This window comes from Bidens hawaiensis, unplaced genomic scaffold (genome assembly GCF_021521415.1).
Source record: "Bidens hawaiensis isolate Kalapana, Puna unplaced genomic scaffold, B.hawaiensis_p1.1 tig00419364_1, whole genome shotgun sequence".
In the NCBI taxonomy this organism is placed as follows: Eukaryota; Viridiplantae; Streptophyta; class Magnoliopsida; order Asterales; family Asteraceae; genus Bidens; species Bidens hawaiensis.
Window position 1 is genome coordinate 249539 of NW_027504835.1, and position 18782 is coordinate 268320.

Here is an 18782-nt window from a genome sequence, read left to right on the forward strand (position 1 = left end):
CAGGCGCGGGCTGTCCGGGAGGAGTACCAAAGGCTTTCTGCATTGGCTGCGGAAAAGGAGAAGGCCTTCAAGGCCCTCGAGGTTGAAGTTCAGGCTCGACTTGAGGCCCGTTCCAAGGCTGCCCAAGCTGTTAATGAACAGCTTCGGCTGGCTAAGGAAACTGCCATGAACGCAACCGAGAGGGCCACCAAGGCTGAAGCTGTTGCTAAGCCTCTTCGCGTGGAGAATGAAGAACTTAAAGCCAAATTAGAGGCTCTCCAGCAGGCTCATGATGCCTTGGCGATGGAAGACGCCAAAAAGCTCCAAGAAATCCTGGACCAGAGGGGGGTGCTTGACCATGCTGAGCGTAAGCTGAAGGGCGTCGAAGAGGCTGCGGCTAAAGAAGTGTTGCTTGCCAACCTCAACAAGAGTGAAGCCGATCGCGCCCGTAACGAAGCTCAAGCTGCCCTCCAAGAAGCCCTGGTTGCCAAGGAATGGCTTCTTCGAGAAGCGTTGTCTCAGGTATGTTTTTCATGTCTTTACGCTTTTCTTTGTAAATAGAAAAGGTTTTGACACTTGTATATTTTCTTGTAGGTTGTGCATCGGGTCTTTGCTGAGACCTCTTATGATGATGCTATGAGCGCAGCCCTCAACGCTTCTCACGAGGATGGGGAAAAGGTCGGCTTTCTGCTTGGTCTAGGGTTCGTTGAGAAAGGCATCCCGCCTTCCAACTTCCCTTTGTACAATGTTGATACTGAAGCTGTTTACGACCAAGCAGTGAATCAGTACGCCGCCTTCCCGCATCCGGTGGTGGAGAAGGTGAATCAAGTTGCTGCTGCTGATGATGGGTTAGCTATCCTTAAAGCTTTCCTTGAACTGCCACGATCTACTGATGGTGCTGGTCCAAGTGGAAGTGGCTCTGAAGCCTGATCCTGAAGATCCCTTCCCACTGCTAGGATAGATTTAGCTTGTATAGATTTATTTTCTTGTAGGCGGGTAGTTACCCGGCCATTCTTGTAATGAATATTTATGAAATATAAATCTTTGTGCGGGTAAGACCGCTTCTTTTATTGGATTCCTTGCTTTATAAACGTTATATGACTTGCATACTTTAGTTTAAATTAGCAATTTTCCAAGTGTTTAGAATAAGTTAACCTTTGAACGTGGTAGATAGGTGTGAAGTTTTGCTTCCTCTTCCGTGATTGTGCGGGTAGGACCGTCACTTGCACGTAGTAGGATGGCTAAACTTTACCATCTGACCTGCGTGTAGGTTTTCCTCATCTTTTGAGGATAAGTTAACCTTTGAACGTGGTAGATAATAGGTGTGAAGTTTTGCTTCCTCTTTCGTGATTGTGCGGGTAGGACCGTTACTTGCACTTAGTAGGATGGCTAAACTTTACCCATATCTGACCTGCGTGTAGGTTTTCCTCATCCTTTCTGAGGATAAGTTAACCTTTGAACGTGGTAGATAATAGGTGTGAAGTTTTGCTTCCTCTTTCGTGATTGTGCGGGTAGGACCGTCACTTGCACTTAGTAAGATGGCTAAACTTTACCTTTATCTGACCTGCGTGTAGGTTTTCCTCATCCTTTTGTTAGAAATTCTGTTTTGAACCGTTCGACGCGCGGTTGTCAATAGGTTAGTGTTCAGTTCCCTTTTTCATGATTCATGCGGATAGACCGGCACTTTCATTTAATGGGAGGACTGAACTTTTCCCCTTCGACTGACCTGCGTGAAGGTTTGTCGTTTTTTGGGTTTATGCGGGTTTTGCCGCCTTCCCCACGCAACGACTTTCCACGTATTTATGCGGTGAAAACCGGCATATTCGTGTTGAATAAATTAACCGTTCGACGCGCGGTTGTCAATAGGTTAGTGTTCAGTTCCCTTTTTCATGATTCATGCGGATAGACCGGCACTTTCATTTAATGGGGCTGAACTTTTCCCCTTCAACTGACCTGCGTGAAGGTTTGTCGTTTTTTGGGTTTATGCGGGTTTTGCCGCCTTCCCCACGCAACGACTTTCCACGTATTTATGCAGTGAAAACCGGCATATCTGTGTTGATTAAATTAACCGTTCGACGCGCGGTTGTCAATAGGTTAGTGTTCAGTTCCCTTTTTCATGATTCATGCGGATAGACCGGCACTTTCATTTAATGGGACTGAACTTTTCCCCTTCAACTGACCTGCGTGAAGGTTTGTCGTTTTTTGGGTTTATGCGGGTTTTGCCGCCTTCCCCACGCAACGACTTTCACACTTATGTATGCGGTGAAAACCGGCATTAGTGTTGATAGTTCATAAAAGTATAAATGTAAAATCATCAGCGTCGATGTTTTAAGGAGAATCATTTCCATTAGAAGTGGCTCTTGGCCTTTTCTTTACATATTTGGAATTGATTTACATGCAAACTGTGTAAATGAGCTCCCTTCCATGTTGTTGGGATGGGAGTGCCATCGAGCCGATACGCACCTGGTTCGGGATCTCGTTCTTTACGCTGCATGTAGTCTCCACATTGAAGCTGGAATTTTATTCGTGTTTTCCCCAGCTGGGGTTCTACACGCATCAGCCTACTCAGCGTTCATTGCGCCACGAGGTGCGCGAGCGTCCCATCTCTGACGAATGCTTCGACCATGTCCTTCACGTCTATGCATTCTTCGGTGTTGTGGCCTTTTGTCCTGTGAAAGTCACAGTATTTGCTCCGATCAGCATTGTGATGATGTCGGATTATTTGAGGCTTTGGCCATGGGAGCTCCTCAGTGGCGAATATCTCGGTGACGCTTTTGGTGAGCGGCGTCCATCTGGAGTTCTTGTTTGACTGTACCTTATCCCTTCCGCCTAACCGATTTTGCAAGCCGGATGAGGTGTCAAAGTTGACCCTTGACTGCCAAATGCCTAGCTTTCGCTTTTTGTTTAATCGGGCGGTAAGGACGTTGTCTTCCCTTGTTTTCTGGGTATAGAGGTTTGTGCTCTGTGGGAGATCTCTACCCAGTTGCTTCTCCGTTTCCGCAAAGCGTTTAGCTGCTGTCATGATGGCATCCCATGTGGATGGCATGCCATCTTTACCCGTTAAGGTGCGGATGAGCTCTGGGTCGTTCGCGCCCTGAATAAAGGCAGCGCGAACAAGATCTTCGCTAATGTTACCCAGACTTAGCTTCTTCGAGTTGAAGCGAGTGATGAAGTCTAGCAAAGATTCATCTTTCTCTCGAATGCATTTGAGGATTGTCCATTGCTCCTCGGTATACTTTCTTTGCTGGCTAAAGTGTTGGCTAAACTTCTGTTGGAAGTCAGCCCAGTCGTAGATGTGGTTGACCGGTAGACGATCGAACCACGCTCTAGCAGCCCCCACAAGCGTCATTTGGAACATGTAACACCACGTAGGTTCCGTCCAACTACTGACGGTTGCCCCCGCTATGAACCTGTTCAAATGATCGTCTGGATCAGATATACCATCATATGTGCCTATGCTGGACATTTGTTTGGCACTTTTTGGGGCGATTGCTTCCGCAATGTCCCTTGCAAATTTGGACGTTCCCGCATTTGCAACGTTTGGTCTGAATGTTTTGGAGAAGTCTCGTGGACTTCCACCTGTGCTTTTTGGTTTGAAGGCTTGTCCAAAATGCCTTCTCGGTTGGGAGTCTGTTTCCTTACGCTTCCCTTTTGCCCTATGGCGAGGGTTCGCGTCGGAGTCGGACTCCTCCGAGTCATCGTCCCAATATCCTTCGAATTCGTCAGCCTGTTGGACGGAACGCAAGCGTTCGTCCAACTCAGCTTGGAATTCCTTTTGACGTGCCTCCGCCCATGCCTTAACCTCATCGAGTGTTTGGCGGGGCAGTCTTGTTCGTTTCTCTAACTGGGTATCGGTGAATCCCAGTGAGCGATTATTTACTGCACTTGCCCCAGCTTGGGTAGCTGGGGTAGTGTTCGTAAAATTTACTTCACTTGCCCCGGCTTGGGTAGCCGTGGTAGTGTTTGTAAAAACTGTGTTGCCGGTATTCCCCCCAGTAGCTGGGGTTGTGGTTACCGGAATTTCTTTAACCATCTTAGAAGTTTGAAAAAACTGGAGAAAAATGTTCTAGCCTTATGCACGGATGACGCCAATGAAGAAACACTAACCGGACCCCGGGCAGATTACTGGTAACCTGGGGGTTAGATAGATGTTTCCCACGAGGGGTTAGACCCTGAGAAGATGGTTCTTCTGATAACCTGCAAAACAGACACCGTGAGCTTGTCACTGAGAAGGGGGGGGTTCCTCCTTGTGACCACCCTCCGGCGTGAGAATCAGACTAGATTGCTCTTTAAATATAAGTGTATATTAAGAGATTGCTAGAGCAGATATCAGGTATAATATGATGATACAAGATAAGATATGATGGTCATACCATTTGTGGTATTTATAGCCGAAGGTAGGTTTCCAAGGAGGTGTTGCCGGCTGCAACAGTGTTCCTGTTCCACCAACAGTGGCCTACACACGTGCCCTGCTGGTAGTTGGTGGGTAGGCAGCGGCTGATAGTGACCAGGCCTGCTGTGTACTATTCCTTTTCCACCAACTGCCGGCTACGCACGTGGTATGGCAGTAGTTGGTGAGTAGGCAGCGGCTAATAGTGACACAGTACAGGAGCATGCTGCTCGCCATACTGTTGTCAATAAGCTGTCGTATCTTTAGTCAGATCTTTTTCCCATACCTCGTCAGGTACAGTACAGAAGATCTTCCTGTATCGTACGGACTGGCTTATTTGGGCGGGAGTATTCCCCCTCCCGCCCTTGTGCGGGATTGTTCCCGGCTTTGCTCATTCCTTCAGGTGACACTGAGTGATTGAGAGCTAAGTGCCTTGTGCGTGTAGCCTTGCTGCGCGGGTGGCCTTCCCTGATGGCTTGTATCCGAGGCTGCGGGGACAGGCGAAGTCCTTCACCATTGGGAGGCATTTCCTGCGGGAACAGCTTGCGTACTGCGCGTAAGGACGTCACGTCTCTGAGCATGGTTGGTCCTGCGGATCCAGTTGGTTTCTGCGCAGACGTTCCTCTTCAAGGTGAGTCTTGCGGGTCCAACTGGGCTCTGCTGGGACCTACCTCTTCAGGCTAGTAACTTGGAGAGTGCTTATTTCCAGGCCTAGCCTCCTGGCTAGGTCAACTGGGCCCAAAACATATAACAACAAATTATAAGCAAAATGACTATTACAAACGTTCTATAATTACTTAAGTCTATGATTTTAGCCCTACAGAACATATATACTATATTGCAAAACAGTTTTATCAGTTGCATGATAGGATGACAAATATTTTCAACAGTCATGGAATCCGTTGTTCGTTGGATGAAACTTTAATGGTCAAAATAGTAAATTTATGATAAACATGAGGTTAGAATGGGCAACACAATCATATCCCACATGTACTCTATTACATATTGATAATTGTAAATTTAAATTCATAAATAAAAAAAACCATCCACTACTCTAATAAAAGAATATTACTATGTGTCACTTGTCACTCTCTCAACCATTCTCACATTTTTAAACCCATTTTGTTATTTGGATCCCTTATGGGTCATTATCCAACCTAAAATAGTTTTATTCTTATTTATATATAAAGCAAGTGTGTTAGTGTTTATTTATTTCTTCTTTTTTTTTCTTTTTATATTTTAAAGTCATGTTTATCCTTAAGTAATAAAATGAAACAATCTAGTTATAGAAAAAGAACATGTAAAATGGGATTGAAGTGGTCGGAACATTGCTTTATTATTATTTTTTAGTATTTTCAGGTATATAAAATAAAAGTCAATTAAAATACCTTCTTCTTTAAAAATTTTCATTATATACATTGACTACAATATTATAAATTTTTTTATCGACATACTAAACATTTAAGTTTATTCTTTTGGTTTGTTTTGGAAGGCTAGAATCATGTTCTTCATTTCTTAGCTATCATATATATATATAACTAGCTTTTATTACTTGCAATACGAGATTGTTTTATATTATTCATTTATAATATTAATATATTTTTTTGAATTTTAATTTTATTTATTATAAGAAAGTTATTAATATACTTAGGATTTGATGATGTAAGAGTTTCAGAAATAAATGAGATATTATAACCCGGTTAAAAAAAGCTATATGAGTTTGGTGAGACCTATGACCCGGTTTTTTTACTATAAAATTGTTTCTTAATTATAAATAGTATCTTTAAAAAAATTCGGATACTAGTTTTTAGTATATCCCTATTTTATAGGATTTTCATATAAAATATTTGATTAAATTAATTTTTAATATAATAAGATGTTATAACCCGTTTAAAAGGCTATCTGGGTTTCGTGAGTCCCATATCCGTGAATTCAGTTTAAATGCATGATAAATCTTCATTTACAAATAAAGCAATATGGTGGTTTGAGAGAATTTAAGAAGATTTCATATATATATATATATATATATATATATATATATATATATATAAGATTTAATACATAATCTTGTTTAATTATATATGGTTGGCTTGTACTTGAAAGAACCCGTGTTTTCAAATGTACATCGCTTTGTCAAGATTTACAGGCAGACATTAATTAATTTTGATTATTGATAAACTAAGTATATTGACCAACACAACCGCAAACGTATTGTACAAGTAATTTTTTTTTGTTAGTAAATATTTGCGTAATGTTTCTTTAGTAATTCCTATAATTTTAATATAAATTGTAATTTTATTAACAATATATGATAATTGTGTTGTCGATTGTATTTTGATTAATGTTCAAATTTTAAAATGTTCATCAATTCCCCGTGTAATACACGGGGCTTAAACTAGTAACTTATAATGAGATATATCTTGATTGTTATGTTAAAAGAAATAGTTAACATAGCGAGTCGGAAACCTAAACCCAAACAAGTATCAAAATAGAATTGCTATAAAAACACGAGCCGGTCGTGGATGTTTTGTTACACAACATATATTATAGGGACTTTATATGTAATTGTTTAGTAGTATAGAGTCTTATGGTAAACATGTCTATTTAATCGCTACCGTCTTCATTCATCTAGTGGTTGGTAAGTACTAACAGACATGTTTACAATGAGCCCTTATACTACTAAAACGTTACATCTTAAGTTCCTCTAATATCTCTTTTCGTTCAACTAACGGTTGTTAAGTAGAATTAGATATGTTTACCATAAGCACATATACTACTAAACAATTACATTTCAAGTCCCTATAATATTTGTTATGTAACAAAGTGGACAGTGGCCGTGACGAAAAAGGATGACGGTAGGCGGTGGACGGTGGCCACGACGGGCTGAACCTCCTATGGTGGTTGAACTATGGGGCGTTGAGTTTGAAACTTTGAATGGTCCCCGGTGGAAAACAAGCGAGCTATGTTATCAATCATTGGCTTTTTGCATTAGGGCTTTCTTTAATGTTTTACGAGCAATGTTGTCGATATGAAAATTTATTAAAATTTAAATATTATGGATGGGTAAAATATGTGACATTCTCCACAAAGAATTGTGTTAAAACCGCCCTTCCGTTTACCATCAATTGTTATTCATTCGATAATTGTTAGCATTGACAGGTTGCCAGAATTATCGGTGATCGATTTCGACTTCACTTACCAATAAGGTGCTTTCTCTATATCTACTTATTTTTTTTATTTTATGCATTTTTAACCCACCGAATTTCAAAATTATTAGTGTAAAGTTTACTTATTATTATTTTTTTTAATAAAATCCTGACAATTAAAAATTACCCATCGTCGATTCATCAAACATTCAAACCCCTGCAGCCTCCACCCACCGTCGCCGCCGGCTGCTTTTCCATTTCTTGAATATAACCAGTAGCTCATTAGCAGGTATGCTTACTTTACATCTTATTAGTCATTTATGTTTGTTTTTTGTTTTTATTATTATGTGATGAACCTTATCCGACCCGACCCGACCCGACCCAGAAGTTATTATGTCAAGTTGTATATCTAAAAACAACAGTGAACCCTTCCTGGATCCGCCACTATTATTATTTATTATTATTAAAAAATTCTTGGATCCGCCACTGATTATTGGGATGCACACCAAGTGTTTGATAAAATTCCCCAACGAGAATCTAAAGAAAACTTGTTGATTTTGAAGCAAATTTAGTTGCCCCAATTGGATTGAGGCTATAATATGTATGAAGAAGCTTTATGTCATAATTCTAAAATGGATCATCAACTAAGTTTTGGCTCTTTTATTAAAATCTTTTATTTTGAACGGAATATTCGTGATGGACAACGAAAAAAGAAAAAAATTCGGTTTTTAACACGTTTGTTAAGGAAAATTGGTTGATGTATTTGATTAGGTTATCAATTGCGGTAATGGCCAGAAATTGAATAAGCAAATGAAATTCGGTGTTTTACTGCATTATTTTCCGTATACTGCTAAATAAGTATGTATAGTAAGTGTGTAACATTTTCATGTAGAGTTGATATAAGAAAGACGTCATGAGTTTATTTTTGTGTTATAAACTTTTTTATACACCATAAAAGTGTGAATAGCCCTGCTTGCGGTGCGCACATATGATGTATATATGTGTGAACCCTCGGGTGGGCAAAAGTGAAATTGCACTAATTTTGACGTTATTTTACTAATCTCGTGAAAATAACGTTAAAAGTGACGGACGGTTAATCAGGCATCATGTAGTGGCGTTGATAGCCGAAAGACAAGGGTACATGCACCGATCAGCCGGTCCCGATGATTGAGTGCTATGTGCCTTATGTCCAAGGCTTGATGCAAAACTACTATCGAGCCGGGGGTCTCACCGGAAGCAGCCTCTCTATCCTTATGGGGTAGAGGTAAGGCTGTCTACATCTTACCCTCCTCAGACCCTACCATAGCTTTGCTATTGGTGGGATATACTGAGTACGATGATGATGATGATGATGATGATGATGATATAAAAGTGTGAAAAAGGACTTCATAATGTTTCAAGTTCTTTGATACAAATCTACATTAGTATGTTGACTGCAGTATAATATGTAATTGACTAAGTCTAAAAGTTAGTTTAATCACGAATGATATGTTGATACCTGATATAAACGGTCACATTGCGCAGATGGATAGAAGTTTTGCTGATGAGTTGTATTCAGAGATCTTGGAACCAAAAAAAGTTGAATTGGATCAACCATCAGTTCATCACATTAAGCAATTGCATTCATCAGGTATAATATCCAGATTAATTACGCTCGAACTTGGCTCTGCATTGGCTAGTTTATTTTTTATGCACGTATAAGATTAATTAGTTTTTTTATTTAGTTATATCTAGCTATATTTATCATGTAATATGTATATACTATATTTATTCAAAATTTCAAATAATATGCATGTTTAAGCTTGTGAGCGTAACTCAGCATGATATGAGGTTCTGGGCTTGTTTATTAAACAAACTCGTTTTTATGACTCTGAGTTGGAACAATCTGTTTAAAATAAGTACGAATTCAATTAGATTCAAAACATGTGCTGACCAAAATGGATTTTGGTTAATGACTGTGATAGAATGATAGTGATGCCAATTATATCCAATAATTATTTTGTTTCTTGTTTGAGATAAGCATATAGACAGAAATCGTGCAGTAAAAGTTACCAGGTGACACTAGTTGTTTTCTGGTCAACAACTCGGATTTTTTATAAAGTGATTGGATACAACCGTATGTTATCCATTGCTCAGGATTATTCTGTTTTACATAACTTTTGTATTGAATTTGTATCAAGAAAACTATACTGTAAAACTAATCATATAATCTGTTTATTTCATATACAAAGATCTAGCAGTTTTTTTAGGCATTATTTTTATTTGTATGTGTAGCTCGGGTAGACTTTGTTTATGGTCGGCTCAATTTGAGCTTTTACTGAGCCGATCTCGAATATCTCACGAGCACGGAGGCTCGTTTACACCTCTAGGCAATACATGCAATAAATGAAGTTTAATGATCGTGAGAAAGCAATATAACTTAATCAAAACATATAATTACTGTCTGATTTTAGATGGTGAGGATGAAGATTGGTGTGAAGATGGATCAACATTGAATGTTTCAGATGGAAAGTTTGACCAGTCATTTGACCTCGACAGAGAATGGCAAAGAAGAAAAAACCAATTTCATGCGGTATCTTAACTCATACGCACACACGTAGCCTACACATACATATGGGTGGCAATTTTGGGCATGATAAGAAGATTATCGCGTTGGTTCGATCTGTTTAGTAAAATAGATAGCCTGCTAAATGTGTCGTATTCTGGTTGAACCGGGGGGGGGGGGGGGGCACGAGCCAAGCTGCTCATGAGCTACTAGAGATTGACTTGCTAATAACTCATATCAAGCTAAGCTTAAAAGGCCTTTTATTGAGGCTCATTTAATAAAAGAGCTTGAGCTTGAGCTTGAGTTTTAAACGAGCTTTTTATTTTTATACTTTTAGTTTTTGTATATTTATAATAATATTTGTGATATTTAAATTATAAGTCTAAATATATATGTAAATAATTGTAAAAATATATAAATAAAGTAAATTATTTTATAAAATGAGTGACCTCGTGCTTGAGAAACTACTCACAAGAGGAGTTGAGGTTTAGATTAAAAGCTCTAAATGAGCCTAAAACAGCTCGGCCTTGGCTCGTTTACACCTTTAGGTTGAACAATTCAACCAGTCAACCCTACACGGTAGACACGTACATACACATATACTGGTGGTGTATCACATTTTATGTAAACCTTAACAAATTGAACAGATTGGATATCGTGACGGCCTTATAGCAGGAAAAGAAGCTTCAGCACAACAGGGTTTTAACATTGGTTTTAAGGAATCCGTACTCGTTGGATATAACTGGGGTCTTGTTAGAGGTGTCACCGGGTACATTTCCTTTATTATAACCAACCTGTCAATTAATAAATAATCACCTTTCTTCATTTAACATTTGTGTTTGTAGCTCGGTTTAGAGCCCTAAATTGCCTTCCTGGTGAACTAAGAGACAAGATAATCGAATCACCCGAAACGAGAAACAAGTTCCACCAGTTGTATGAATCTGTGAATAACGTATCAACAACTGATGCATTAAAGGCGTTTGGTGATGGTCTTGTTAAAAAAGAAGTCAAACAAATTGGTCAAACGGATTGCAGTGTTCTTGATGGTTATTACAAGCAGCTTCGGTCCCATGTTTCTGAGTCCCCTGCAATCGAGGTGCAAACATGGGATAAAACAAACATTGTTTTATCAACAGACAAAGATTGTTCGCGTGAATGAGGTTTGTATCGCTATCATGATGGAAATGGCTTGTGTTCAGTGAGTATCTTTTATTAGTTTGTTATTACATATTTTGATAATTATAATGATACTTGTATATTGCTAGATCAAATAGTTGTTTTATTTTTAGGGTTTTATACCTTTATAAAAGAAACTTTTTGAATTTTCTCACTTGCTGTCCTTATGGAGGTCTTAGTTTACAGTCTACTGATACACTTCTGTACAGAACAATAGTCTAATATGGTGTCAAATAATAGAAACGAAGCCTGGTATAACAGGCGGGTCGGTGAAGTTGGGTTCATATACCGGTCATAAAAGATTAGATTGGAGTCAAAACAGACGCTGATCACATGGGTTTGGGTTGACCCTAGAATCGCTGGCCAAACCATAACATTAACTCAACAGGAAACTGGAAAACCGGCAATAACTCCGAAGGCAGACGGCAGACCGGCATCGTTGACCCAATCATCGTAATTAAACCAAATAAGTATGACTAAAAAACTGTACTATCAAAATAATCATATTTTGCATGGGTTTAGATACAATCCTAATTAACTTATGTTCGTATTGCGGTTCAAAAAGAAAAAAGAAACTCGTGTTAATGGGTTGAAACTAGTTTCTGATTCACAAAATTAACTTCTTTTTTGTAAATCCATCTGTAATTCTTTGATTCTTCGGGTCAACGAGAATCTCAAACACCTTATTTGTTAGACAGTGTCCAATCAATGTGATGATAGAAGAAAACTATGAAAAAAAACAAATAAAAATGCTACAAAGACACTTGTATTACACGCTTAATTCATAAATATTCAGAGGCAAGAGTGCCCCAGCTACAACACACCTCATACATCATAAGACAAACAACACACTTAATCCAACTATAATGTTTACACATTAACTCAAATCACACATATATGATCATAACTCTTCATCATCTAATTCTCAGCCATGCTTTGCAGACCACAAACTGATGATTATTAACCATGTCACCTGCACAAATCATAAAAACTATTTTATCCACACTGTTCTTAAGATCAAAATCTCTTTAAATTCTATCCAAACTAATCTAAATGAGTAAAATACCACTTATATTAGCTGCAAGCTTGCATCGGTCTCGAATTCATGAAGTCTTTCGAAACATGTTTATGTGTTTCATACCTTGGGATCGGATCGGGCATCACCTTTTCAAAAGCTTCAACAAGCAACGCGACTTTTTTCTTACGCGCTGGCGCGAGTGTTGTAACCGCTTGCTGTAAAGCAAAGTCCACCATCCATTCCTCCGCGTTCTTTCGTTCATCGATTGTTTGGTGCTTCAAATCCACTTTTTCTGCATCCGGGTCAGCTGTTTCAGGCAGGAAGTTTGGTCCTCTCGGGTTGAATTCGGACGGTTCACCCTCAGTTTCTTGGCTTGGTTTTTTCCTACCTCTAAGATTAATATCTGTTTCGGATACTGTTTCATCTGGATCTGATATTACTACCGGTTCTTCGGTCATCTTTGTAACAGCATCGGTGAAGTTTGAATGATTGCATTCTTGTTCCGGATTATCATGGTTTTCGGTTTCATTCAACAGCTCGGTGGAAGCAATATCTTCAACTTTAATGGGAAGTTGTTCATCTTCAAGAATTTGATTTATTTCACTAGCTATATTGTCTTCATTGCTCGTGCTCGGTTCTTTCATGTGTTCATCTGTCTGCATATTATCCGCAGCGACAGAAGCTGCAGGTACTTGCACAGTGGCAGTTTTTTCGCCGTTGATGAACACAGATATGTTGAAATTTATGATGTTGTAGATGATGGTGGTGTGGTTCTTGTTGGTTTCATTGTTTGATTTCTCTTCAGACTCCGGGACGGTTTTTGATTGTTGTTGATTATTTTCATTTTGATCTTTATTTGCATGATTTGGATTTTGAATATCATCTGTTTTGTTAGTTATATCTGATTCAGAAGCTTGATCGATTTTTGCCGGCTGACACGAGCTGTCTGATGCATAATCACCATCTTCATCTGACCACGCTCCCGAGCTCACACTTTTCTCATCATACAACTCTTGATGCTCGTTATACAACTCTTGTCGCACATTGTACAACTTTTGATGCTCACTGTACAACCTCTCAACACTCGTCGTCTCCATTTGATCTATAGAAAATGAAAACTCTGTTGATCAACTATATATATGGATATGAATAATTATGAAGAAAACTTAATCAAAATACCGAAGAATATCTCCAGTTTATCGCAGAAATAGTTATAATAACTAATATTAAATATCTATATGAGTTTGTGTGACTTAAAACTATCATTACCTGAGTTAGAACAATAACCTTCTTCCCAATCGATATCCGAGCACTCAAAATCCTGACCGCCTTTGTTTTCCATGTCATCACTGTAAACCTGGTGCACAAGACTCTCGCATGCGCGAGGTTCAACCAACTCAGGCTTGATGCACACACCCTTATCCTGCAGTTCTACAAGAGTCTGTCCCATGTCATCACTAAAGATATTATCCAAGAAATCTTTTTCTTCGATATCTACTTCCTCTTGAGCTAATATCACTGGCTCTTTAATAGACTTGAGCTTGATGCACGCATCCTTACCCTGCATATCTACGATATGCGGTTCCTTGTGATAGATATCAATAAAGAAATCTTTGTTTTCTTTATCTACTTCTTCTTGAGCTAAAACCACGGGCTCCTTAATAGCGGATTTCTTAACGCTAGGCTTAACTTGGCGCGGAGATAAACACCCGAGCTTCAACCCCTTTTGCGTTTTCAAAGCTCGTCGTGTTGCGGACAAGAAACACTTCAGTGGTGGCACGGGAGCATGATGATGACCGTTGAGTGAACAGTAAGTGTAAGGGCATACTTTCATGGCAGATGTTCCATCTAACTCATTCCCTCCATCATTAAGTTGCAAATAATTTGGAAGCTTTGAATCTTTTAAAGTCGAAGAACATGTTGCTCTTTGAGAGTCCACATCTTCACATAATATCACCTTCTTTGAAGATCTTATAGGTTTAAAACTCGGAGTTTTGGTTAAAGTTCTCACCATCTTTAAACTTGATGTTATTGACCCTTTATTACTAGAACATGGTTCATTTGATTTAGAACCTTTTGAACCTTTTGGTGTTGGAGTCTTGGGTGATGGTGAATATTGTTCTTTTCTCGCTTCAAAACTACTAGTGGATTTCATGTAGTTTGGTGATTGTTTTTGTGGAGTTGAAGGTGGTGTTTTCTTGTTTCTCAACGGCGGCGAGTGATCATCGGGGCGTTTGATTGATCTTGATTTCTTCATGATCTTCTTTAGCTTTTCATGGGCTTGTGATGGTGATGATGATGATGATGATGATGATGATGATGATGATGATGGTTTAAGGTTAACCACTTTGGTATCTAATTTATGGAGATGGGATTTGATACCAATCTTGTTGGCAACCTTTCTTTGAACCATCTTCAAAGGTGAAACACTAGTAGAAGCATCAAGAAAAGAAGGCAGATTTTAGGGGAAATGTGTGTGTGTGTGTGTTTTAGTGGATGTTTTGTTTGGTAATTTGGAAAATGGAAAGGTGATGCTAGTGAAGAATTTGAAATTAGATTTGAATATGTTTTTAAGATAATGGATGATGGTGACTTCCACTTTGGACGGTTTGCTTGGGGTCCTTACTTTTCTTTTATTGGCTAAGAAGAAAGCCTAATTTAAAATTAAATAAAATAGTTTTCATTAAATTATTGGAGTAATGTTATTGTAATTATTGTACTTACAGGCTAAGGTTTGTTAATGGTTATGATCTGATAGTTCATGGTGATCTTATCTCATTAGATAAAGGTTAGTAGAACAATACTTGTTAGGTGACAAAAATTATAGAGGGGTTAATTGTAGTGTGTTGGATAGTATGAGGGCCAAATGTGTTAATTTGTAATAATCGATTAATTGCATTAGGTATGTTATTTAAGCACACGGATACGGTCAATGAAGGCATCAGTGATTTGTGTAAGGTTTCCTCTCTCTAGTATTCTTCTGTTTATATTTATCGATCTTACGCTTGATTACCAATTTGTATTGTAACAATATGTATGCATTAGGGTTGGATTAGGTTTGTGAGAGGAAAGCTAGCTTGTGGATCATTATTTCAGGAGGATTAGGTATAAATTAGTTGTGTTTTGTTTATAAAGAAATAGATAATAATAGGTTAGGTTTGGTTAAAGTTTATGATATTTGATATAATCTAGTAATAGTTATGCTTATTGAGATATATATGTTTGGTCAATGATCAATCCTACAAGTCTTTAAAACATTAAATATATAAACCCTTTTAAAGTTGGGCAAAATCATCCCAGCCAATGGCTCGAACCAGCATTCGCTCAATAATCGGTTTGCCTTTCGGTTCCTATGTTTCATGTTGTCTGCCTTTCAATTTGACTCGGTCCAAGATCGAAATTACATACATCAACAAGATATAAGTTGTAGCTAAACGTATAATTTTTTTAACTTACACTTTAAAGTTGTAATCAAGATTAAAGTAAAGGACTATTTATGTAATTAACTTTTGAATAATAATGGAAGGAGAATATGACAAAACTAAATTATATTTTTATACAAGAGATTTGTACACAAAAATTGCACCATTATTAGCCTTCATAAACCTAACTTTATTCGTTTTTATAGTATCTAAATACCACGGGCATGCCATTGAGATGATACATAACAAAAGGTAGTTGTAGTGTTTCTGTTATATTATTTAAATAAATACAATTTATGTTTTATTAATTAGTCTTATATCACTAATATTATATTAACGTTGTGTTCCCGAGTTCATTTATAAAAAAAAGGTAAAGAAAAGAAAGTTTTCTCCTCTTCTCTTTTCTTTTCTTTTCTTTTGACATCTCTTCTTTCTCTTCAATTTTCTTTCCTTCCAAATCTTTCCAAATTGGAAAGATACAAATTCTCTTATTTTACTCCTAATTTTCTCTCCCCTCCTCTCCTTTTCTTTTCTATAATGAAACTCAGGAACACCCATTTTATGTTTTTATTCATTTTCTTTCCTTAAATGAAACTCAGGAAAACAACAATTTTTTTACATCCCTCATTTTCTTTCCCTTCCCTCCTTTAAATGAAACTCAGGAACACAGCGTAAAAGTCTATCAAATATTTTTATTGTTTTTTCTCTTACATATAATATTATTAGTATAATCTTTTGGTGATGCATGAAGACTTTATAACGGTTTACACAACTGAAAACATACGCTGTCAGTGATGGCTTTAGATCCGTCGCTGCCATGCCGCCACAGAAAAATTTACAAATCATACACCGACTCTGAGTTTTAAAGACAGAAATAGATCAAGTTAGACACTGACACTAAGTCTTAAAATCGCTGTTTATTAAAAATGTCATGTTAACAACATACTAAAGGGTTAGGATCCTGTTAATTAGGATTAGTGGAAAAAATTAAGTTGAAAATTGAGGGTGATGGTAAATATTGTGTTAGATGGAGTGTTTTGAAATTATTTAAATCCAATAACCCTAGTTCTTAACGTAAGAATTATACAATTAACTAGTGCAATTGTGTAAGCATTAGAGTAATTATTATTAATTATTATTTTTAAAAAGCCAATGTTTATTTTTTTTAACGACCAACTAGGTAACGCCGGGTACTCCGTACGCGACCCCCATTGGCTAAAGGTAGCCCGAGCCGACCACTAGTCTGGACAAACGGAGCCCCTAGCGGTCCACTTATTGAAGGATTCACCGGATAAAAAGCCAATGTTTATTATCCACAGTTTTGCCTCTTGTGAGGTTTGATTATACATTTTGAACTAGAGTAATTATTATTGCTTTACTTCATTTTTTGTAAAGTAATTATTTTAGTTATTTGTAACTTTAGTAGGTTAATTTCATTTATACCGGATCCGACCCTACTACTTTTTTTCTAATAACTGCATTTAGAATTGGGATTGTAAATTTAATTTAAAAGTTATATTATACAAAAACTAGAAAAATATACCTTTCCTTTCCGTTTTCATTAAATTATTATTTCTTAACTGTCGTTACGGTATTGCAGTTTCCGGCCAACCGTTTGGGAACGTACCGGTGCAATTTATTTTATCATTGTATAAAACATTTATGAAATTTGGCATCACATAAAAATAAAAATACGTATTTCATAACTTCTTAAAAACCATCTGACCATATAAACTGCGAATGACCTATCTCCTAGGTAAGTAAAAAAAGTACCTATATTAAGTTTCATATATATTACACAATAAAACTTTAAAATGACAAACTGGCAAACAAAATATCTTGTTTTGATGCATGACAACGTATGGTTTTGTTGCTTAGAATGAACGCAGGTGGTCGTGTCTTAGAAATTGTCGGCCAAAAAGGTGGTGGGGTGGTGGGTCATATTCACCAAAGGAGCCTGTGGTCAATAATGGTGGTATGCTACACGCTCCTCTCTTTTCTTTTCTTTTCTTTTCTTTTTGTAAAAGTTAATAACTTGAAATCCAAATATTGCATCTTCTCCAAGAAAGCCATGAAAAAGGAATCACGGACTAATCTTTCCTTTTGTAAAGGGAAGTTGAGTTAATCTTTTTTATTTATTTTAGTTAAAATGTTGCTTTCATGGACGACAAGATGATCAATCATACAAAGTTACAAATATGTTTATGTACTTGAATAGTAAAAATTAATACCGTCACGCCTAGTTTTTTCTAACCTCCTACTCCTAGCTCCCTATTCTATAGACCAACTTTTTATATTTTTAGCCAAATTAAGGGTGGAGGCGGCACAACCCGTAACCACCCGTTGGACCACCAATAACCGGCCTCCAACTCATCACTTGCCCAACCATACGCACCGCTAGAACCTGATACCACCGGCGGAACATCATTAAGAAGAATCGCTCGATCTCTCTCTCTCTCCCTGCATTCATGCACGCACAAACATGTCACTCCCGTTCCTCTTCTTTCTTCGGGTTGTCTCACCAGAAACGGATACACAGAAAGCAAAATGGCGAGGGTGGCAACGGCATACTCAGCGTACCCAAGGGCAGTACCCATTGCCCACATGTTGGAAAATATGGACCAGTGCAATTAGCTTAATGTGGTTGAGCGAGTTATAACCCGTAAGAGTTATTCCTTGAGCAACGAATATTAAACGCACTTAACACACTTAACTAATAAACACGAAGATATACGAATGACGGTTTTATTATTTATAATAAATTTTTTTAAATATTTTTTTGAGGTTTTTTTTGGCTTAAAATGTTTTCAAAGTTCTCAATTTATAAAGGGTTCTCTTAGGATCATTACCATATATATATATATAGGGTGAGGTTATTCTAAAAAATAGAGTGTGTCTAAAAAGTATAGGAAGAGATCCTGACCATTGGATGAAATGTTTTAATGGTCAAGATGGGAAGTTGATATAATTTATGGTGTGTTATATTTTGGTTAGTTATTTTTTACTAGAGAAGGACAAAATTGTCTGATGTGTTTTATATCACATATGGAAACTTTGAATCATCTTTATTATCTTTCCAATCATCCCCTAAACTATAGACATGACA

General features: G+C 37.7%; 2 protein-coding genes across 3 annotated transcripts; one reads left to right on the forward strand and one right to left on the reverse strand.

The window, feature by feature from the left end:
* The first annotated feature begins 7669 nt into the window (after positions 1-7669).
* Positions 7670-11403, forward strand: LOC143608344 (uncharacterized). The gene is made up of 5 exons (XM_077083399.1): positions 7670-7804; positions 9040-9145; positions 9969-10087; positions 10708-10829; positions 10916-11403. The coding sequence occupies exons 2-5, from the start codon at positions 9040-9042 to the stop codon at positions 11217-11219; spliced, it is 651 nt and encodes a 216-aa protein (XP_076939514.1). The 5' UTR covers positions 7670-7804; the 3' UTR covers positions 11220-11403.
* A 583-nt stretch (positions 11404-11986) lies between these two features.
* LOC143608359 (uncharacterized) lies at positions 11987-14856 on the reverse strand. Of its 2 annotated transcripts, none has more exons than XM_077083410.1 (3): positions 13524-14856; positions 12303-13356; positions 11987-12209 (listed from the first exon to the last, which is right to left on the reverse strand). In XM_077083410.1, exons 1-2 carry the CDS (start codon positions 14665-14667, stop codon positions 12311-12313), a joined length of 2190 nt encoding a protein of 729 aa, XP_076939525.1. In that variant the 5' UTR covers positions 14668-14856; the 3' UTR covers positions 11987-12209; positions 12303-12310. The 2 variants fall into 2 exon arrangements, with proteins under 2 accessions (XP_076939525.1, XP_076939524.1); XM_077083409.1 differs by having other exon boundaries at positions 12282-13356; positions 13524-14855.
* Positions 14857-18782: the final 3926 nt, after the last annotated feature.

Coding starts and splice junctions, on each gene's coding strand:
- LOC143608359 (XM_077083410.1), bottom strand. CDS start 14,667: ATGGTTCAAAGAAAGGTTGCCAACAAGATTGGTATCAAATCCCATCTC. Junction 13,357..13,523: donor AGGTTATTGTTCTAACTCAG/GTAATGATAGTT, acceptor CATTTTCTATAG/ATCAAATGGAGACGACGAGT.
- LOC143608344 (XM_077083399.1), top strand. CDS start 9,040: ATGGATAGAAGTTTTGCTGATGAGTTGTATTCAGAGATCTTGGAACCA. Junction 10,088..10,707: donor GAAAAAACCAATTTCATGCG/GTATCTTAACTC, acceptor CAAATTGAACAG/ATTGGATATCGTGACGGCCT. Junction 10,830..10,915: donor CTTGTTAGAGGTGTCACCGG/GTACATTTCCTT, acceptor AGCTCGGTTTAG/AGCCCTAAATTGCCTTCCTG.